Source organism: Plectropomus leopardus, chromosome 12 (assembly GCF_026936395.1).
Source record: "Plectropomus leopardus strain MGB_pleo_1.0 chromosome 12, ASM2693639v1, whole genome shotgun sequence".
In the NCBI taxonomy this organism is placed as follows: Eukaryota; Metazoa; Chordata; class Actinopteri; order Perciformes; family Serranidae; genus Plectropomus; species Plectropomus leopardus.
In genome coordinates, this window is record NC_142187.1 from 36,327,549 (window position 1) to 36,351,298 (window position 23,750).

Here is a 23,750-nt window from a genome sequence, read left to right on the forward strand (position 1 = left end):
CTGAGGTCAAATCGGACAGACAGAGACCAAAGGTGTCCTCTGTCTTCACTGCTGTTTGATTTCTAAAATATCAACCGGTTTGCAAAACCTGACAGTCTGGTCCAGTGGACAAATCAAACAGGACAAAAAACATGAATAACTTTTACCACAAAATATTTCTCTGAATGTTTCATTTGTTGCTCAAGGATCATCAACATGCAACAGAACAGTCTGTATCCAGTATCTGATCAGTTTAATGTTGTTTTGTACTAACATGACCCAACCGGTTTTGGAGGATTATGAAAACAAAAAAGACATATTATTGTTAGAAATATCATACCATGTTTATGCTGAAGCAGAGTTTTGAATTTTAATGTTTTGAGCAGCTGGACTGTCTGTTGACTATCTATTAATGTAATATATGACTGCCGTTACATTCCCAGTGTTCATCTGGGAAAGACCGTCTCTGAAATATATCCACTCAGGTTTTTAGAACCTATTTTTACACAGATGTATAGTCAATGGCAATTTTGTTCATATTACTCATTGGAGCGTTGAGTTTAACCCTGCCTGCTCTCACTTTGGCTCATTTCACAATACTGTTAGGGTGATCAAAACCAAACTACAGCATATATTTCTTATTTAATAACAAAACCCACATCCAGCAGAATTTTCTGACTGAACTGTGGATGATATGATGACATGGAACAAATTATTTTTTATATTCTGAAATAATTTGACCCCTCCCTGAGCTATCACCTTATCGTGGTGGAGGGGTTTGCGTGTCCCAGTGATCCTAGGAGCTCAGTTGTTGGGGGTTTTATGCCACCGATGTCACCCATGGCAAACAGGTCCTAGGGGAGGGACCAGACAAAGTGTAGCTCACAAGACCCTTATGATAAAGACAACAAATGGTCCAGAGTTTCCCTCGCCCGGACGCGGGTCACCGGGGTCCCCCCCGGAGCCAGGCCTGGGGGTGGGGCTCGATGGCGAGCGCCTGGTGGCCGGGCCTTTACCCATGGGCCCCGGCCGGGCACAGCCCGAAGAGGTGACATTGGACCTCCTTCCCGTGGGCTCACCACCCGTAGGAGGGGCCATAGGGGTCGGGTGCCATGTAAGCTGGGTGGCAGCCGAAGGCGGGGACCTTGGCGGTCCGATCCTCGGCTGCAGAAGCTAGCTCTGGGGACGTGGAACGTCACCTCTCTGGTGGGGAAGGAGCCTGAGCTGGTTCGCGAGGCTGAGAAGTTCCTACTAGATACAGTCGGCCTCACCTCGACACAGCATGAGCTCCAGAACCAGTCTTCTCGAGAGGGGATGGACTCTCTTACACTCTGGAGTTGCCACTGGTGAGAGGCGCCGGGCTGGGGTGGCAATACTTACTGCCCCCCGGCTCGGTGCCTGTACGTTGGAGTTTACCCCGGTGAATGAGAGGGTAGCCTCCATCCACCTTCGGGTTGGGGGACGGATCCTGACTGTTGTTTGTGCCTATGGTCCAAACAGCAGTTCAGAGTATCCACTGTTTTTGGAGTCCTTAGAGGGGGTGCTGGAGAGTGCTCCTTCTGGAGACTCCCTTGTTCTGCTGGGGGACTTCAACGCTCACGTTGGCAATGACAGTGAGACCTGGAGGGGCATGATCGGGAGGAAGGGCCCCCCCAATCTGAACCCGAGTGGTGTTTTGTTATTGGACTTCTGTGCTCACCACAGATTGTCCATAATGAACACCACACCTCCTCAGCCTCCCTGGTAAGGTCTATTCGGGGTACTGGAGAGTAGGGTCCGCCAGATAGTTGAACCCTGGATTCAGGAGGAGCAATGCGGTTTTCGCCGCGATCGTGGAACTGTGGACCAGCTCTGGACCCTTGGCAGGGTCCTTGAGGGGGCATGGGAGTTTGCCCAACTAGTCCACATGTGCTTTGTGGACTTGGAGAAGGCATTCGACCGTGTCCCTCGGGGAGTCCTGTGGGGGGTTCTCCGGGAATATGGGGTTTCGGACCCCCTGATATGGGCTGTCCCTTCCCTGTATGACCGGTGCCAGAGCTTGGTCCACATTGCCGGCAGTACGTCGAACTCGTTTCCGGTGAGGGTTGGACTCCGCCAGGGCTGCCCTTTGTCACCGATTCTGTTCATAACTTTTATAGACAGAATTTCTAGGCGCAGTCAGGGTGTTGAGGGGGTCCGGTTTGGTGACCTCAGGATTGGGTCTCTGCTCTTTACAGATGATGTGGTCCTGTTGGCTTCATCAGGCCGTGACCTTCAACTCTCACTGGATCGGTTCGCAGCCGAGTGTGAAGCAGCCGGGAAGAGAATCAGCACCTCCAAATCTGAGGCCATGGCTCTCAGCCGAAAAAGGGTGGCATGCTCCTTCCGGATCGAGGAAGAGGTCCTGCCCCAAGAGGAGGAGATTAAGTACCTCAAGGTCTTGTTCACGAGAGAGGGAAGGGTGGAGTGGGAGATCGACAGGTGGATTGGTGCAGCATCTGCAGTAATGCGGACTCTGCACCGATCTGTCGTGGTGAAGAGGGAGCTGAGCCGAGAGGCAAAGCTCTCGATTTACCGGTCGATCTTCGTTCCTACCCTCACCTACGGTCACGAGATTTGGGTAGTGACCGAAAGAACAAGATTGCGGGTACAAGCGGCCGAAATGAGCTTCCTCCGTAGGGCGGCTGGGCTCTCCCTTAGAGATAGGGCGAGAAGCTCGGTCATCCGGGAGGAGCTCGGAGGAGAGCCGCTGCTCCTCCACGTTGAGAAGTGCCAGATGAGGTGGCTCGGGCATCTAATTAGGATGCCTCCAGGACGCCTCCCTGGTGAGGTGTTCAGGGCACGTCCCACCGGAAGGAGGCCCCGGGGAAGACCCAGGACACACTGGAGATACTACGTCTCACAGCTGGCCTGGGAACGCCTCGGGGTCCTCTGGGAAGAGCTGGACAAAGTGGCCGGGGAGAGGGAAGTCTGGGCTTCGCTGCTTAGGCTGCTGCCCCCGTGACCCGACCCCGGATAAGCGGAAGAAAATGGATGGATGGATGGATGGATGGAAATAATTTGAATGCAAAAAACTTTTGTGAAAGCATCAATTCTCCCCCGGTGCTGGTATACTGGGAAACAGTAGTCCAATCAAATGGCCTCATGGAGCTTTGACCGTGACTCCACTTGCACCTGCACGTAAACTCACTGACTGTTGTGTTCAAGAACGTTGTATAAGAGCCAAGAATGACTTTCCAGTAAGCATTCGGAGAGGGAGGTGGGCAGAAGAGTGGAGGTTTGCTTGGTGGATAGATACAGCAGAGTGTCATCTGAGTCACAAAAAACTGAATGTCTGGTCTCCCAAAAATTTGGCCACCAGGTAGAAGGTAAATACTAAATAGAAGAGACCCAAAACAGAACCCAGAGGAACATCGCTGGTAACTATAAAAGACTAATCTCATATTTTTAATGTGGAAAAACTGAGTGCAGCTGAAATGTGAATCCAAAAATGTTTCTCTCCTCTGACAGACAACAATATAAAACACTTTCTCTATCCAGCATGAGTGAAACATGATTTATATGAAGGGGACTGCAGCATCCGAGTCGTTTCCAGAGGTGAAGGTAGAGGAAGAGTAACTGAGAGAAGTGAAAATACAGATGTGAGAGGAGACGGAGAGACTCAGGGAGGAGCTAAGCTGTTCCTGAACTATAGAAGAGAGAGGAACTTCTATATTCAACAGAGTTCAATACACAAACCATCAACATCACCTTTATTCAACATGCTGTCACTGCAGCACTGTGGGTTTACTCTGCTGTTTCTGTCCATACTAACAGGTACGTTCAATTATACAGTCTGAAAAAGTTTCATGCCAATAACACCTGAATGTGAATCATTGATTGAAACATGAAATAACAGAGTTTTCTCTTCTTTCAGGTGTCAGCTGTGATGAACTCACTCCAGTCAACAATGAAGAGTCCAGTTTAGAAGGCAGCACTGTTACTCTGTCCTACACATACTACAAACTGTCCACTGGTGATTATTTCTTCTGGTATCGACAATATCCAGGAAAACCACCAGAGTTCATCATGTCTCACTCGGCTTCAGGAGAACAAGGAAATTCTCAAATTTCCAGACTGACGATTAAAGTGGAGAACAAAGAAATCAACATGAGCATCTCCTCTGCTGCAGTGACAGACTCTGCTGTGTACTACTGTGCTCTGCAGCCCACAGTGACAGCAAACCCACAGTCTCTGTACAAAAACACAAGCTGACACACTTTTTTCCACACTGTCGTACTCAACCTTTGACCTCCACTAGAGGGCGACATTATCAAGTAGGCGGTGCACTACTTCTGCACTGTGTTCAACCATTCAGTCAATAATAAGTGCTGCTGTGAAGAGAACAATTCTCAGACTGAATGTTGAACATCAGCTACTTTCTCCTGCTGATTTAAACCTTGTTGTAGAGATGGAGCATTGGCTGTGGATTATTCTTGCTGCTCTTTTCTTTGGTAACATACAAACTACTACATGTTTGATCATTTTCTAAAGATTTATAGAAACTGGAGTTGACAGCAGAAATCTCTCATGTGTTGAGCTGTTTCTGTCCACAGAGTAACACTGTACAGGTGACATTTTCCACTGTCTTCTCCTCTCAGCCTCATCAACAATGTCAGTCTAATGGATTCATTTTCTCTGCTTTTTCCAGGACTAACAGCTGGAGACAAAATCTCTCCTGTAGGACGAGAAGTCAGTGGAAGAGAAGGAGAATCTGTCAGACTCAGATGTGAATATGAGACAACTGCAGGCGGTGTTCGCCTTTATTGGTACAAACATCACTCTGACCTTCAGGCGCCTCAGTTTATACTCTGGAAAGAAGCAAAAGGGTACACAGATCAACATATTCCTGATGAGGTCAAATATGGATCCGAGACAACGGCGGACTCAACAGAGCTGACCATAAGCACACTAACCCTGGCAGACTCTGCTCTGTACTACTGTGCTCTAGAAACACAGTGATACAAAGTGTAGGAGAGGCTGTACAAAAAGCTCAACACAGATATCTGACTCCTCTTCAAAGAGGAGGGAAGTGGTATTCAAACCACAGCGTCATATCAGATGGATTCTGATGGTTCCTGTTGGATCAGAGTCACTGTGGTTACAGCTGCTAATCAAACACTGTGGGAGGATCCACACGCTGATGAGTCGCAAATGTACCAGTCAGTTTATAGCCTGATCCTATTAATTAAAAAAAAAACAAACACTCCAAAGCAAACTGCAATGTGCATCTAACTGGGTAGATAACAAGAAGCTGGTCAATTCAATTCAATTCTATTCAAAAAACTTTATTTGTCCCCAGGGGGCAATTCAAGGCACACAGAGCAGCATGACAAGCAATAAGGTAAAGATGAACTTAGACTTAGACTTAGACTTAGACGACTTTATTGATCCCCGGAGGGAAATTTAGTTGTCACAGCAGCTTGGCACGTAAGACATACAGAGACATACACAGAAAAATAAGAAGAATAATAGAAGATAGAAATAGACATAAATATATAAAAATAGAATAAATAGAATACTGAGGTAGTGCAAAAGAGTACTGAGGTAGTGCAAAAGAGTACTGAGGTAGTGCAAAAGAGTACTGAGGTAGTGCAAATGCAGTGGTAAGGTGCAATCTGATGATGGTAAGGATACACATGAGCATGGTAATGATGACAGCAGAATAAGGGGAATATTTAGAGGTGTACATATAATACTAATAATGGTAATAACATCAGTTTGAAGGCATCGCACACATAGTTTAGTATCACATATAGTAGCGATAGTATTAATAATAGTAGTAATAATAATAATAATAATAATAGTAATAATATCCATAATACTAATATTAATAATAGTATCAGCAACATGACATTAGCACTTGACATTTTTATGTCTGATGACCAATGTTATGTATAATATAATATAATAATAATGATAGAATAATAATAATGGTATATATATATATATATATATATATATATATATAGAGTGATGTATAATATAATATTTATAATACAATACAGGCGACGATCCGATGTTATATATTTGTACATGTATATACATGATATGCATACACACATACTGCAGTCTGTACTGTTTGGATGTGCAGTGACAGAGTTTAGTCCAGTTCAGTGACAGTGACCGCAGGTCTGACAGAGGTGGATGTGTTGAACAGTCTGATGGCAGCAGGCAGGAATGATTTCCTGTATCGCTCCCTCAGACAGCGGGGTCGGAGGAGTCTGTTGCTGAAGCTACTCTTCAGCTTGTCCAGTGTCTTATGGAGGGGATGGGTGACATTGTCCGTTATTGCCAGCAGTTTTGCCAGCATTCTGTCCTCAGCCACCTCCAGGGAGACAAGCTTAGAGCCAACAACAGACTCTGCCTTCCTGATCAGTTTGTTCAGTCTGTTTGCATCCTTTGCCTTGATGCCTGCCCCCCAGCACACCACAGCAAAGAAGATGGTGCTCGCAACAACAGACTGATAAAACATCAGGAGCATCCTGTTGCAGACACTGAAGGACCTGAGTCTCCTCAGGAAGTAAAGCCAACTCAGGCCCTTCTTGTAGGCTGCCTCAGTGTTGGTGGACCACTCCAGTTTGTTGTCCAGAAGGACGCCCAGGTACTTGTGTGATGTGACAATTTCCCCATCAGTCCCACTGATGCAGACAGGAGAGGGTGGGGGCCTGTTCCTCCTGAAGTCCACCACCATCTCTTTAGTCTTTGTCACATTCAGCTGCAGGTGATTCTCCCACACCACCTGACAAAGCGGTCCACCAGGTCCCTGTACTGCCCCTCCGTCCATTCTCTACACTGCTCACGATGGCCGTGTCATCTGAAAACTTCTGGAGATGACACGACTCTGTGCAGTACTTGAAGTCAGCAGTGTAGGTGGTGAAGAGGAAGGGGGACAGCACCGTTCCCTGGGGGGCCCCGACGTTGCTGGTCAGTCGCTCAGACACGCAGCTCTGCAGTTTCACAAACTGCGGTCTGCCTGTCAGGTAGTCACCGATCCATGTGACCAGGGGAGCGTCCACCTGCATGTCCTCCAGTTTGGCCTTCAACAGTCTGGGCTGGATGGTATTAAAGGCACTGGAGAAGTCGAAGAACAGGACGCGGACTGAGGTGTTGGGTCTGTCCAGGGAGGAGTAGGCCTTCTGCAGCAGATACAGCACTGCGTCGTCCACACCAACTCGGGGCTGGTCTGCAAACTGCAGGGGTCTTGTGATGAGCACACCAGTGGTCTGAGATGTGCTAGAACCAGTCTCTCCATGACCTTCATAACATGAGAGGTCAGTGCTATTGGCCTGAAGTCGTTCAGTGCTACAGGATGTCTCTTCTTGGGCACTGGGACCAGGCAGGATGTTTTCCATAGCACTGGGACTCTCTGAAGGTGCAGGCTCAGGTTGAAGAGGTGCTGGAGTACACCACACAGCTGGCTGGCACACGCCTTCAGCACCCGGGGGCTGATGCCGTCAGGTCCTGCAGCCTTCCTCTGGTTGAGCCTCTCCAGCTCTCTCATCACCTGGTCGGCTGTGAGGTGTAGTCCAGTCTGGGGGGAGGGTGCGGTGGGAGACGGCAGAGGGGTGTGAAAAAGTTCTGTGGTGTGTGACAAGCTGGGGGCTGGGGTTGGTGATGACGGGGGTGAAGCAGAGTAAGAAGAGAAAGTAAGAAGAAGAGAAAAAATAGAAATCAAAATAAAGATAATTTAAATATTTGTGTATATACAGTATATAGGTGAATAAAGTATAATAGTAATATAATAATAATAATAATAATAAGGTGCATGTAAAGGAGGTAATTGTGCTTAAAAACAATTTTACAGCTTGAAAGTCCGTGTGGCGTGTGTGTGTGCATGTGGTGTGTATGTTTGTCTGTGCGTGTGTGTGTATTGTAAGATGTGTGTGTGTGTATGTTTGTATGTGTGTGTGTATGTTTGTGTGTATGTTGTGTGTATGTATGTTGTGTGGCGTGTGTGACTGTTATAGACAAAAATACAATAAGAATAAAATATGTCTATATGTACAATTTTACAGTAATAAAAGAACATAGAGTTCACTGATAAGGTGCGACTTCTCCCTTTCCACCACTTTGAAAGTCCGTGTGGTTTGTGTGTGGAGGAGGGAGAGGGGGGTTAGGAGGAGTTGAGGAGGAGAACGGCCTTGGAGACAAAGGTTGCTCTCCTCCCCTGTGTCCTGCAGCCTGGGCAGCGGAGACGTCGTCCCGAGGGGAGCCACTCAAATGCAGCATGGAGAGCATGAGAGGGATCCTGCAGGATTCGGTTTGCTAGCCTGACTGTTTGCTGTTCACAGAATGAGGAAAGAGTTCTTATTGGTAGTCCAGTGATCTTGGAGCAGACTCTGACGGTGCTCTCCAGACGGTTTCTGTTCTGGAGGCTGATTGAATAAAACCAGCAGGTAATGGAGAATGTGGCGATGCTCTCAATGAAAGAGTAGTAAAAAGTTTGCAGGATGTTTCTGCTGACTCCAAAGGAATTGAGTTTCCTAAGGAGATACTGCCGCTGTTGACATTTCTTGAGAATCTCCTCTGTGTTGGAGGAGAACTTCAGCAAGCTGTCAAAGATGGTGCCCAGTTATTTGTACTCCTCAACTAGTTCGACTGGCTTCCCATGAATTGAGGTGGAGGATGCTGTGGCCAGCTGTCTCTGCCTGTTGGAAAAGGTCACCACCATCTCCTTAGTCTTACCCACGTTCAGCTCAAGGCAGGAGTTATCACCATTCCACAAACTCCTGCAGAGCCGATCCGTGGTGCTGAGAGGGGCCTGACAGCAGGGACAGGAGGACTGTGTCATCAGCATACTTCACCAGGTGACACTGAGGCTGTGTGGATCTGCAGTCATCGGTGTAGAGGATGAAGAGCAGAGGTGAGAGCACGCAGCCCTGAGGGGAGCCAGTCGAGGTGTGTCGGAGGTTGGAGAGGGTGTTGTTGACTCGGACTCTCTGTGACCTGTTGGTTAGAAAGTCCAGTATCCACAGGGTGAGCTGGTTGTCCAGGTGGAAGCGGGAGGTGAGTCTGTCGGCCAGAATGTGAGGCTGCAGCGTGTTAAATGCAGAGGAAAAGTCTGCAAACAGGAGTCTGGCTGATGTGTTGGGCTGCTCCAGATGTTTGTGGATGGTGTCGATGATGAATGCTTTTGCGTCATCAACACCTCTGCCTGTGCGGTAGGCAAATTGCAGTGGGTCCATCAGAGTGTCTGTTGCTGTGATGATGTGTTGTTTAATGACTCTCTCCATAGCCTTCATCACCAGAGAGGTTAGGGCCACAGGTCTGAGGTCATTCAGGGTTGATATGGTATTTTTCTTTGGGATGGGGATGACTGTGGAGTGTTTCCACAGCTGGGGACAGTGCTGTTGTCCATGGAGCTCTGGAACAGAGTTTGGAACAAACCACCCAGCTGCTCAGCACAGAGCCTCAGGACACGGCCGCTGATGTTGTCTGGGCCGGGGGAAGCGGTCTCTCTGGTCCTCCTAAGAGCTCTTACCACCTCGGCTGCATTGATGGTGAGTGTGGAGTCACCAGGTTTCAGTGCAGATCTTGCCTCTGCCAGTTGGATGGAGTTGACCGTCTCAAACCTGGTGTAGAAAGAGTTGAGGTCATCAGGAAGAGATGTAGAACTGCTGCCTGCAACCTGGATGGTTCTGTGGTTGGTGGCAGTGACGTTTACAGCAGCCATGGTTTTTAGACCCTGCCAAGCTGAGCGGAGGTTCCCCTGGGTAAATTTTTCCTCTACCTTACTCTTGTATTTCAGCTTGGCAGTTTTAATGGCACGCTTGACTTCCCTGTTGACTTCTTTCTTTTCAGCCTCTGAGCCAGTAAAGAAAACTCTTTTTTTCTTGTTGAGGATTTCTTTGGTGATCCAAGGTTTATTGTTAGGGAACATAGTGACTGTCTTGGAGGGGATTATATTGTCCACACAGAAATTGATATAGGATGTGACAGTGTCCACTTGCTCTGCTATGTCCCTGGAGGGGGCTAGGAGGCTGCTCCAGTCTGTGGAGTCAAAACAGCCTTGCAGCGCTTGGATGCTGTTGCTGGTCCACTGTTTGATGCTTTTAATGACCTTCATCGCCCTCCTAACGATAGGTGTGTAAGCTGGAGCAAGCAGGATGGTGTGGTGGTCAGCAGAGCCAAGAGGGGAGGGCAAGGACCTAAATGCATCTGGGACAGATCCATAGCATTTATCCAATATCCTCCCCCGGCGGGTGGTGCAGGTGATGTACTGCTGAAATCCTTTGAGTGATGTTTCAGGAGAGCAGTGGTTGAAATCACCCAGGATGAATTTGGGGGAATCTGGTGAGATGTGTTCCAGTCTGTCGAGTGAACTTCTGATGTTTTCAATGGCATTAGCTGCGTTTGCTCTGGGGTGGATGTAAACCAGGATAAGAAAGAGCTGAGGGAATTCCCTGGGGAGATAAAAAGGGCGCAGAGAGACAGCCAGGAGCTCAATGTTAGTGGTGCACAGTTTCTCCCTCACGACGACCGTGGAGCACCAGCGTGTGTTTACATAGAGACACACGCCGCCGCCATGTTGTTTACCGGTGCGTTCACTGTCCCGGTCGAGTCTGAGGGGGGGGGTGAAGCCATCGATGTGCAGCGTGCTATCATCGTCGTTCTTATTCAGCTACGTTTCAGTGAAGGCAAGAATAGAGGCAGTTCTATATTCATGCATGTGGTTGACGTTAGCTTGTAGCTCGTCCGTTTTATTGCGGAGAGCGCGCACATTAGCCAGGATGATGGCAGGAAGCGGCCGTTGTTTACATGTATCCCGTTTAAGTCTTTTCTTGATCCCACACTTTTTCTTCCCCCGTCTGGTTACCTTGTTCTTATTGTGAGCGTGGTTTTCTGTGCAGGATGCGCTCTTGCGGAGGATTTCTTCAGGAAAAGTGTCTTTGGGGGGGTTGTGATGTGGTGAAAGTCCGAGCTGCATCAGAAAGTCCTGTGTGTAGATAATACGTCCGTCGGGAATATTGTTTCTATTAGCGGAAACAAACTCACAGATAATCCACACTTGTGTGAAAGTCCAGAAGAGTATGAGAATATCCATGCTGGAAAAGTTTAATCCAAGGGGAGAGCGAGAGAAAAAAAAAAAAAAAAGCTTGCAGGCCAAGTCTGCCAGGTAACAACGGTAACTACTGTGTAGTAACCACAGGCTGTGTAACAATGGCGGCCTGCTCGCAGCGAGCCGGCGGGGAGAAAACAAACCAAACGGCTCTTTCTTGTCAGCTACGAAGCGTTTATAATCCCAGAAATTGGGGGGAAAATGCACAGTACTATGAACCGTCAAGTACATACATATAAAAAACTTAAAGGAAAGTGGAAAAGACGAAAACACAGAAAAACGCTGCTCTGAGAACCTACCGGTCGACCACACGAGCAGCGACCCGGAACTGGTCCTACAGCTAATACAAAGTGCATAACTTTGGGTTCAAATTGTGCATTAAGAAATGAGCTGGCTCTGTCTCTGAGCGTGACAGGTTTAGCTTTGGAGCAGGTTCATGAGGTCCAGCTTCTGGGTGTCGCTGTTGATGAACAGTTGAACTGGTCTCATCACATGAACAGGATTGTAAGTAAAATGGGAATGGCTGTTTCCACCATTAGGAGATCTGCCTGTTTCATGGCTGATCATTCAGTCAGACAGGTCATACAATCATTAGTTCTGCCTCATCTGGATTATTGCTCTGTTATCTGGTCTAGTGCACCAGGGAAAGACCTGCACGAGCTCCAACTGATGCAGAACACAGCTGCACATCTGGCTCTGCACTGTTCATCCAGGGCGAGCATCGATGGCAGGCATGCATCGTGCTCTTTCTTGACTAAAAGTTGAGGAGAGACTATTAAGTAATGTCGTTGTCTTTTTCCGTTATATATACACTATGGCAACGCCGAAAAGTTTCTACTCAAAGACGCCATATGTCAATAACAGATATCATGTAACTACAAAGGTCATGAATGTTAATATTGCATTTCCTGCTCCTAGAACAAGCTATGCAGAAAACAGTTTTGTACAGTGCTATTACTCAGTGGAATAAGCTGCCAGGTTTCCTAAAAAAATGTAACAGTAAAACAAGCTTTAAAAAGGACTTCAAAAAAGGAGTGATAGTCGAGGATAGCTCTGCATAATGAGGTTGGACTGTCTTATGGCACATGGCAGCTTATACCTGGTACAGTCCTTCTATGTGATATGTTGTTTTTGTATTTAGTTGCTGCTGTTTGGTTTATATCTTTCTATTTTCTCTTGCTTTCTGTGCCTGAGTGACATCCTACCTGATCGAAACAGAGTTCCCTTTCAGTCCAGTTTCATTCTGATTCATTCTGAATCTGTTACTTGTTATTGTTGCCATCAAATATTTCACCAAACGGATGGTGTTTCTTCAGGAAGGGGTGATACAGGGTTATGGGTAGGTCAGGGGATTTGGGTTATGGGGGAGACACACTAATAATGACTGAACTACCTGCTGTCTCTTGAACGTGAGCTTGTATGTAGCTGTCTTATGGTGGGACCCCAAGAAGATTAGTTGTTGCCCTGGTAGCAACTAATGCTTATCTGTTTAAACCAATAAACAAATAAACTGTGTAACTATACTTACTGTCAAATTAAATTCAAATATTGACAAATACTTCAATGTGAATAAAATAATCTTGTTGTAATACAATTTTGTTCTGATCTTTACAAAACAAGTTTCTCTGTTGATCTTTAAGGATGTGAATTCTTGTGGTGTGCCACAGGGTTTAATCGTAGGTCCTCTGATTGTCTATTTAAATTTTACGTTTGGACAAAATTATGTTTAATTACAGCATTCAGTGTTTAGCTGACAGTATGTGATTCTAATACAGTAACAATGGCAGCTGCTTTAATAAAAGTACTGATGTCCAGACCTTTGTAAAATAAAGTGATACTAGAAACTCCAGAGGAAGACAAATAAACTTCCCACCTCTAACTGCTACAAAATGCTGCTACCAGTCTAATAACCAGGATATAGTGTAACAGAGAGAAGTGAAAATACAGATGTGAGAGGAGACAGAGAGACTCAGGGAGGAGCTAAGCTGTTCCTGAACTATAGAAGAGAGAGGAACTTCTATATTCAACAGAGTTCAATACACAAACCATCAACATCACCTTTATTCAACATGCTGTCACTGCAGCACTGTGGGTTTACTCTGCTGTTTCTGTCCATACTAACAGGTACGTTCAATTATACAGTCTGAAAAAGTTTCATGCCAATAACACCTGAATGTGAATCATTGATTGAAACATGAAATAACAGAGTTTTCTCTTCCTTCAGGTGTCAGCTGTGATGAACTCACTCCAGTCAACAATGAAGAGTCCAGTTTAGAAGGCAGCACTGTTACTCTGTCCTACACATACCACAAACAAGCTACTGGTAGTGATCAATTCTTCTGGTATCGACAATATCCAGGAAAACCACCAGAGTTCATCATCTCTCATTCAGGATCAGGAGGAATAATAAACTCTCAAATCTCCAGACTGACGATTAAAGTGGAGAACAAAGAAATCAACATGAGCATCTCCTCTGCTGCAGTGACAGACTCTGCTGTGTACTACTGTGCTGTGAGGCCCACAGTGACAGCAAACCCACAGTCTCTGTACAAAAACACAAGCTGACACACTTTTTTCCACACTGTCGTACTCAACTTTTGACCTCCACTAGAGGGCGACATTATCAAGTAGGCGGTGCACTACTTCTGCACTGTGTTCAACCATTCAGTCAATAATAAGTGCTGCTGTGAAGAGAACAATTCTCAGACTGAATGTTGAACATCAGCTACTTTCTCCTGCTGATTTAAACCTTGTTGTAGAGATGGAGCATTGGCTGTGGATTATTCTTGCTGCTCTTTTCTTTGGTAACATACAAACTACTACATCTTTACTCTGTCTAGGAAACTCTAAACCTGCTGATGGTTCTCCTTTAATCAATCACCTTTATTGATTCATCTCTTCCTCTGCATCTTCTCTTCTTCCTCAGAGTGTAAAGGAGAAGACAGAGTGATGCAGCCAACAGGAGATGTCATCGCTACTGAAGGACAGACGCTCACACTGAGCTGTACTTTTGAGACCACTGACACATACCCCTCGTTGTTCTGGTACAAACAAGAAGCAAATCAGTACCCGAAGTACATGCTGAAGCGATACTTAAAAACAGAAGACAACGCTCCAGAGTTTCAGAAAGACAGATTTGATGCTTCAATCAACAAGACATCAGTTCCTCTGAAGATCCAGAAGCTTCAGCTGTCTGACTCTGCTGTGTACTACTGTGCTCTGCAGCCCACAGTGACAGGAAACACCAAAACTGTGTACAAAAACATGATGAGCAAAGACAACACAATACTCCACAACATCCACTAGGGGGAGTCGCTCGCTGTTAGACTTTAAGACGAAAACACAACAAACGCTCAAACACCTCAGCCAGCATCAGAGGAATCCACCAGACGTGTCCTTTCTCTGCACTGCTGTTTGATCCTTAAACATCACATTAGTAGGAGTGTTGGACTCCTCCAGGGTCGTCCCTCGTCACAGATTCTGTCTGATATTCATGGACAGGATCTCAAGGAGCAGCAGGGGGAGGACGCTGTCCAGTTTGGAGACCTCAGGATTTGATCTCTGCTCTTTGCAGATGATGTGATTCTGTTGGCTCCATCACACCGTGACCTCCCAGCATGCACTGGGGCAGTTTGGAGCCAAGTGTGAAGCTGTCAGCATGAGAGTCAGGACCTCCCAGTCTGAGGCCGTGATTCTCTTCCAGATAGTGCTGCATCGTCCCTTATGGGTTGTGAGAGAGTTACTGCTCCAAGTGAAGGAGTTAGAGTATCTCAGGGTCTTGTTCAGGAGTGAGGGTAAAATGGAGCGTGACATTGACAGGCGGATTGGTGCAGCTTCAGCACTAATGTGAACATTTTACCGAGTCTTTGTGGTTGAGATTTTTTTGTTCAACTGGTAGGAGACCCTGGGATAGACCCAGAACATGCTGGAGAGATTATATATCTCATCAGGTTTGGGAATGTCTCAGGATCCTCCAGGAGGAGCTGGATCTGCATCAGTGTCATCGATTTAAAGGTCGAGGAACAGTCAAGTCAAGTCAGTTTTATTTATAGAGCCCATTATCACAAAACATGGTTTGCCTCAGAGGGCTTTACAGTGTTCGACATCCCTCTGCCCTTAGACCCTCACAATAATAGAAACAGCCACGTGTCATATTACAATAACGATAGGTGTGAAATTATCAAATGCACTCTGTGATGATGTTGTGGGTGTTGATAAGAGTCTCATGAGTGTATTGATAGGGAGGTGTCCAAAGGCAAGATCACGGCATCGGCGCAATCAGGACCAAGACCACGATCAGGACGAGCGGGGGGTCCAGTATCAGTGCAGCTGCAGCACGAGCACAACCAAAGGCAGGATCACAGCATCAGCACAGCTATCACCACAGTCAGGCACAGCCAGGGTTGAGGCCAGGATCCAGGGAAACTAGGAAACAAGGGAGCAGGAACGCTCCGGAGAGACAACGGAGTTAGCGTAGTGCAGTTCAGCAGACCCAGGCTCTTTCATCGTGAGCCCCAGGCAGTGACAGTCCCACATGGCTATCACAGATGCAATGCTAAGCGAAGCAGTAAGTGTAATGCAGTTAACAGGTATGCATGATTTTCAGATGGCGGGAGTAAGAGAAGGAAGAGGAGCTCAGCGTATCAAACCAGCCCTAATTATAAACTTATCAAAGAGGAAGGTCTTAAGTCTACCCTTAACAGTGGAAACGGTGTCTGCCTCCCTGACCCAAACTGGAAGATGTTTCCATAGGAGAGGAGCGTGGTAGCTGAAGGCTCTGGTTCCCATCCTACTTTTGGAGACTTTGGGAACCACAAGTTATCCTGTGTTTTCAGAGCGCAGTGATCTTGAGGGTTGGTAAGGAACTATGAGCTGTGACAGATAGGACGGAGCCTGAACATTTAGAGCTTTGTAAGTAAGGACGAGGATTTTAAATATAATCCTGGATTTCACAGGGACATCCACTGGAGGGAGTCACTCACTGTTTGACTTCAAATTGAAAACACAACAAACATTCAAACATCTCAGCAAACGTCAGAGGAATCCACCAGACGTCCTTTCTCTGTGGGGCTGTATGAGATACTGATGTTTAGTTATTTCACTTCATATAGAAAGTGGCGGTCAGCATGCTGGGAGGTGCACACAAAGAGGAGTCAATGTCAAAAATGTATTTTAACTGCTTTAAAAAAGGTCCACCTGAAAAAATCGGTGTCAAATTGGATTTTTTTTTTTAAAACCTGTTCTCTTGCCGGTACATTTTTCAGTCATAACTTCTGTATTTCTTTGCTGAGGCCCAGCTGAGTCATGCACTGTATTACATGCCGGGCAGCTCTTTGGGTTAAGAAAGTGCTGTTAGCGGCTGTTACGCGATCCAACTGACAGGAACCTTCACGTTTCTAAAGACTTCAGGGTCTGTTCAAACAAAGAAATGAAAACTGCTGTGGCCCCTTACACTGAAAACAGACGTCTTCAGGATGAGAGTCAGTACCTCCTAGGCCAGACCTGGGCATCATACGGCCCACGGGCCACGGGCCACTTCCGGCCCGCCGGATGACCCTGACTGGCCCGTAGGACAGACCTGGGCATTGTACGGCCCGGGCCACATACCTTTGGTTGACTCTGACCGCCCGTGCAAGGTTAATTGGAAATTACAAAATAAACATACTTTCTAATTTCACCTCATTCATGGACTAAAGCTGCACTGCTTTTGTTTTGAAGTTGTTTTTTTTATTCACGTACATAATGACGTAATACGTATATCAAGACATGCGTGTGATTCAATGTTATCACAAGACGACTTTAGCCCTCAAAAATGTCCGCTCAGGCTAAAGAAAGAAAGGTAGATGCCGAATGTAGGATTTTCAACAAAAACTGGACGGCTAAGTATTTATTTACTGAAGTTGGAGGTAAAGCCGTGTGTTTAGTTTGCGGGGAGCAGATCGCCGTGTTTAAGGACTACAGTTTGAGTTGGCATTACCAGACGAAACATGCGGAGAAATATAAAAACTTGGCTGATGCTGAAAGAGCGCGAACATCGGAAGCTTTGCTAGCTAAGCTGCAAACGCAGCAAGGCTATTTTACCAAGCTTCATACATCCAGGGATGCAGCAACCAAGACCAGCTTTGTGATAGACCACAAAATAGCCAAAGACAGCAAGCCATTCTCGGAGGGGGAGTTTGTGAAAGAGTGCTTGGTAGACTCTGTAGCACTAATATGCCCTGAAAAAAGAGCAGCATTTGAGCAAGTCCCGCTGTCCAGGCGAACCGTGACGAGAAGGACCGAGGACACTGCGGGGAATCTGGAGCTACAGCTGCAACGTGAAGTGTCAAGTTTTGACTTTTTCTCCTTGGCTTTGGACGAGAGCTGTGATGTCCGCGACACAGCCCAGCTACTCGTATTTGTCCGTGGGATAACGCCGGACTTCAAGATTACGGAGGAGCTGGCAGCAATGCGGTCGTTAAAAGGGACGACGGCAGGGAGCGATCTCTTCACGGAGGTAAATGCGTGTATGGACACGTTGGGACCGAAATGGGACAGACTGGCAGGTGTCACCACGGACGGTTGTCCACATCTTACAGGAAAAAATGTCGGACTTTTAAAACGTATGCAGGATAAAATGACTGAAACTGACCCAGATCAGAAATTGGTATTTTTACACTGTATTATACACCAACATGTGTTGTGCAAATCAGTGCTAAAAATGAACCATGTTATTGATGTTGTTACTAAAATAGTAAACTTCATCAGGGCACGGGCACTGAATCACAGACAGTTTGTAACACTTCTGGAGGAGCACGACAGTGAACATAGTGACATTGGCTCCCACACTTCTGTCGGATGGCTCAGCCTGGGCAAAGTGCTAAAAAGACTCTGGGACCTGAAAGCACAAATTCGAGAGTTTTGTGAGACGAAAGGCAAAGACATCCCAGAGCTTTCAGATGAGGACTGGATGGCAGATTTTGCATTTGCTGTTGATGTGACTGCACTGATGAACGAACTGAACACCAAGCTGCAAGGCAAGGGCCTTTTTGTTCATGAAATGCTCAGCCTGGTGAAGGCTTTCATGAGAAAGATACAGTTTCTTTCAAGACAACTGCAGAGCAACACTCTCACTCACATGCAAACCCTGAAAGAAGTCACACCATCAGCTGATAACCTCTGCAGGTACTCATCCATGTTAAGAGCATTGCACGGTGAGTTTTCAAGGCGATTTGAGGATCTCAGAACAATGGAGGATGAAATGCACATGATTTCCTCTCCCTTTACCTGCAGTGTGGATGATGCACCCAGTGATGTTCAGCTGGAACTCATTGACCTGCAGTCTGATGTAGGACCGGCAGAGCACTTTAAGTCAGGATCTCTGCTGGATTTCTACTCTTCTCTCAAGGAGGAGAACTTTCCAAACATTAGGAGACACGCTCAGAAGATGTTTATTCTCTTTGGCTCTACCTGCATTTGTGAACAAACATTTTCAATGATGAAGTTTACAAAATCCAGGTATAGATCCTCTCTCACTGATGATCATCTGTCAGCTGTGCTTCGCATCTCCAATTCAGACATTCAACCTGACTTTGATGCACTCATTAAAGCCCAGCAGAGATTAGATTTCTCTCACTGAACAAGAAAAAAGAACTTGAAATCACCAAATGAGGTAGTTAGACCACAAATGTAGGCATGTTAAGGCACCAGATAGCAGTGAACTGGGACACTTTATCTGGAAGCCTTTTTCTCAAAATCACAGTTCAGTGACAGTTCAATATGTTGTATCTTGCTTAATGTTTGGTGCACAAAGACAATATTGTGATGTCTGTAAAATGCTCAGAACCTTTACACAGCTTCCCAACAGTATATGAAACTCAAAATGTGTTTTGGAGCGACTGTGACTGAAAATGTTCACTAATATGAGTCACAAATAGTAAAAAATGTTAACATTTTGTCTACTATTGTTTTGAGAAATCTGAGTGAATAAATTACATTTGTTTGTAAAGCAACCTCACTTTTTCATCGCTTAACTTTAACATATACTCTTGCCAGCTTGTCAGAACAATGCTATTTACTGCTTTTTAAAAAGAAATACAATTAATATTATGCAGAATTGAGTTCAGCCTTTTGGCCCGGCCCTCCACAATATTTTCTGTTTCTTATGTGGCCCCATGGAAAAAATAATTGCCCACCCCTGTCCTAGGCCATGGCTCCCTGCCCAAAAATAGTAGATTGAGCCTTCTGGGTTGTCTGTCCATATCGTGGGAGACCCTGGGAGAAATTAAATTAAATATCGCAACTTCAGTGGGAATGTCTTCAGATCCTCCAAGAGGACATGGATCAGCATCAATGTCATGATTCAAAGGTAGAGGAGGAGCACCTGAGAGAAGTGAAAATACAGATGTGAGAGGAGACGGAGAGACTCAGGGAGGAGCTAAGCTGTTCCTGAACTATAGAAGAGAGAGGAACTTCTATATTCAACAGAGTTCAATACACAAACCATCAACATCACCTTTATTCAACATGCTGTCACTGCAGCACTGTGGGTTTACTCTGCTGTTTCTGTCCATACTAACAGGTACGTTCAATTATACAGTCTGAAAAAGTTTCATGCCAATAACACCTGAATGTGAATCATTGATTGAAACATGAAATAACAGAGTTTTCTCTTCCTTCAGGTGTCAGCTGTGATGAACTCACTCCAGTCAACAATGAAGAGTCCAGTTTAGAAGGCAGCACTGTTACTCTGTCCTACACATACCACAAACTGTCAGCTACTGATTATTTCTACTGGTATCGACAATATCCAGGAAAACCACCAGAGTTCATCATCTCTCACTCGGCTTCAGGAGAACAAGGAAATTCTCAAATCTCCAGACTGACGATTAAAGTGGAGAACAAAGAAATCAACATGAGCATCTCCTCTGCTGCAGTGACAGACTCTGCTGTGTACTACTGTGCTGTGAGGCCCACAGTGACAGCAAACCCACAGTCTCTGTACAAAAACACAAGCTGACACACTTTTTTCCACACTGTCGTACTCAACCTTTGACCTCCACTAGAGGGCGACATTATCAAGTAGGCGGTGCACTACTTCTGCACTGTGTTCAACCATTCAGTCAATAATAAGTGCTGCTGTGAAGAGAACAATTCTCAGACTGAATGTTGAACATCAGCTACTTTCTCCTGCTGATTTAAACCTTGCTGTAGAGATGGAGCATTGGCTGTGGATTATTCTTGCTGCTCTTTTCTTTGGTAACATGCAAACTACTACATGTTTGATCATTTTCTAAAGATTTATAGAAACTGGAGTTGACAGCAGAAATCTCTCATGTGTTGAGCTGTTTCTGTCCACAGAGTAACACTGTACAGGTGACATTTTCCACTGTCTTCTCCTCTCAGCCTCATCAACAATGTCAGTCTAATGGATTCATTTTCTCTGCTTTTTCCAGGACTAACAGCTGGAGACAAAATCTCTCCTGTAGGACGAGAAGTCAGTGGAAGAGAAGGAGAATCTGTCAGACTCAGATGTGAATATGAGACAACTGAGGACTATGTTAGCCTTTATTGGTACAAACATCACTCTGACCTTCAGGCGCCTCAGTTTATACTCTTGAAAGGAGCAAAAGGGGACACAGGTCAACATATTCCTGATGAGGTCAAATATGGATCCGAGACAACGGCGGACTCAACAGAGCTGACCATAAGCACACTAACCCTGGCAGACTCTGCTCTGTACTACTGTGCTCTAGAAACACAGTGATACAAAGTGTAGGAGAGGCTGTACAAAAAGCTCAACACAGATATCTGACTCCTCTTCAAAGAGGAGGGAAGTGGCATTCAAACCACAGCGTCATATCAGATGGATTCTGATGGTTCCTGTTGGATCAGAGTCACTGTGGTTACAGCTGCTAATCAAACACTGTGGGAGGATCCACACGCTGATGAGTCGCAAATGTACCAGTCAGTTCATAGCCTGATCCTATTAATTAAAAAAAAAAAAAACACTCCAAAGCAAACTGCAATGTGCATCTAACTGGGTAGATAACAAGAAGCTGGTCCTACAGCTAATACAAAGTGCATAACTTTGGGTTCAAATTGTGCATTAAGAAATGAGCTGGCTCTGTCTCTGAGTGTGACAGGTTTAGCTTTGGAGCAGGTTCATGAGGTCCAGCTTCTGGGTGTCGCTGTTGATGAACAGTTGAACTGGTCTCATCACATGAACAGGATTGTAAGTAAAATGGGAATGGCTGTTTCCACCATTAGGAGATGTGCCTGTTTCATGGCTGATCATTCAGTCAGACAGGTCATACAATCATTAGTTCTGCCTCATCTGGATTATTGCTCTGTTATCTGGTCTAGTGCACCAGGGAAAGACCTGCACGAGCTCCAACTGATGCAGAACACAGCTGCACATCTGGCTCTGCACTGTTCATCCAGGGCGAGCATCGATGGCAGGCATGCATCGTGCTCTTTCTTGACTAAAAGTTGAGGAGAGACTATCAAGTAATGTCGTTGTCTTTTTCCGTTATATATACACTATGGCAACGCCGAAAAGTTTCTACTCAAAGACGCCCATATGTCAATAACAGATATCATGTAACTACAAAGGTCATGAATGTTAATATTGCATTTCCAGCTCCTAGAACAAGCTATGCAGAAAACAGTTTTGTACAGTGCTATTACTCAGTGGAATAAGCTGCCAGGTTTCCTAAAAAATCTAACAGTAAAACAAGCTTTAAAAAGGACTTCAAAAAAGGAGTGATAGTCGAGGATAGCTCTGCATAATGAGGTTGGACTGTCTTATGGCACATGGCAGCTTATACCTGGTACAGTCCTTCTATGTGATATGTTGTTTTTGTATTTAGTTGCTGCTGTTTGGTTTATATCTTTCTATTTTCTCTTGCTTTCTGTGCCTGAGTGACATCCTACCTGATCGAAACAGAGTTCCCTTTCAGTCCAGTTTCATTCTGATTCATTCTGAATCTGTTACTTGTTATTGTTGCCATCAAATATTTCACCAAACGGATGGTGTTTCTTCAGGAAGGGGTGATACAGGGTTATGGGTAGGTCAGGGGATTTGGGTTATGGGGGAGACACACTAATAATGACTGAACTACCTGCTGTCTCTTGAACGTGAGCTTGTATGTAGCTGTCTTATGGTGGGACCCCAAGAAGATTAGTTGTTGCCCTGGTAGCAACTAATGCTTATCCGTTTAAACCAATAAACAAATAAACTGTGTAACTATACTTACTGTCAAATTAAATTCAAATATTGACAAATACTTCAATGTGAATAAAATAATCTTGTTGTAATACAATTTTGTTCTGATCTTTACAAAACAAGTTTCTCTGTTGATCTTTAAGGATGTGAATTCTTGTGGTGTGCCACAGGGTTTAATCGTAGGTCCTCTGATTGTCTATTTAAATTTTACGTTTGGACAAAATTATGTTTAATTACAGCATTCAGTGTTTAGCTGACAGTATGTGATTCTAATACAGTAACAATGGCAGCTGCTTTAATAAAAGTACTGATGTCCAGACCTTTGTAAAATAAAGTGATACTAGAAACTCCAGAGGAAGACAAATAAACTTCCCACCTCTAACTGCTACAAAATGCTGCTACCAGACTAATAACCAGGATATAGAGTAACAGAGAGAAGTGAAAATACAGATGTGAGAGGAGACGGAGAGACTCAGGGAGGAGCTAAGCTGTTCCTGAACTATAGAAGAGAGAGGAACTTCTATATTCAACAGAGTTCAATACACAAACCATCAACATCACCTTTATTCAACATGCTGTCACTGCAGCACTGTGGGTTTACTCTGCTGTTTCTGTCCATACTAACAGGTACGTTCAATTATACAGTCTGAAAAAGTTTCATGCCAATAACACCTGAATGTGAATCATTGATTGAAACATGAAATAACAGAGTTTTCTCTTCCTTCAGGTGTCAGCTGTGATGAACTCACTCCAGTCAACAATGAAGAGTCCAGTTTAGAAGGCAGCACTGTTACTCTGTCCTACACATACCACAAACAAGCTGATGGTAGTGATCAATTCTTCTGGTATCGACAATATCCAGGAAAACCACCAGAGTTCATCATCTCTCATTCAGGATCAGGAGGAATAATAAACTCTCAAATCTCCAGACTGACGATTAAAGTGGAGAACAAAGAAATCAACATGAGCATCTCCTCTGCTGCAGTGACAGACTCTGCTGTGTACTACTGTGCTGTGAGGCCCACAGTGACAGCAAACCCACAGTCTCTGTACAAAAACACAAGCTGACACACTTTTTTCCACACTGTCGTACTCAACCTTTGACCTCCACTAGAGGGCGACATTATCAAGTAGGCGGTGCACTACTTCTGCACTGTGTTCAACCATTCAGTCAATAATAAGTGCTGCTGTGAAGAGAACAATTCTCAGACTGAATGTTGAACATCAGCTACTTTCTCCTGCTGATTTAAACCTTGTTGTAGAGATGGAGCATTGGCTGTGGATTATTCTTGCTGCTCTTTTCTTTGGTAACATGCAAACTACTACATGTTTGATCATTTTCTAAAGATTTATAGAAACTGGAGTTGACAGCAGAAATCTCTCATGTGTTGAGCTGTTTCTGTCCACAGAGTAACACTGTACAGGTGACATTTTCCACTGTCTTCTCCTCTCAGCCTCATCAACAATGTCAGTCTAATGGATTCA

The 23,750-nt window shown here is 45.3% G+C and overlaps 1 protein-coding gene and 1 gene segment (V, D, J or C); both read left to right on the plus strand.

Annotated features, from left to right (window-relative positions):
- The first annotated feature begins 2,308 nt into the window (after positions 1–2,308).
- On the plus strand, positions 2,309–4,212 carry LOC148188160 (T cell receptor alpha variable 12-3-like). The segment is given in 2 exon segments: positions 2,309–2,447; positions 3,875–4,212. Coding segments are annotated over 2 exon segments (477 nt in total).
- A 12,659-nt stretch (positions 4,213–16,871) lies between these two features.
- On the plus strand, positions 16,872–23,333 carry LOC121937799 (general transcription factor II-I repeat domain-containing protein 2B-like). Its single transcript, XM_088085011.1, has 4 exons — positions 16,872–18,516; positions 19,720–20,003; positions 20,399–20,456; positions 22,993–23,333. Exons 1-4 carry the CDS (start codon positions 16,872–16,874, stop codon positions 23,331–23,333), a joined length of 2,328 nt encoding a protein of 775 aa, XP_087941137.1.
- Positions 23,334–23,750: the final 417 nt, after the last annotated feature.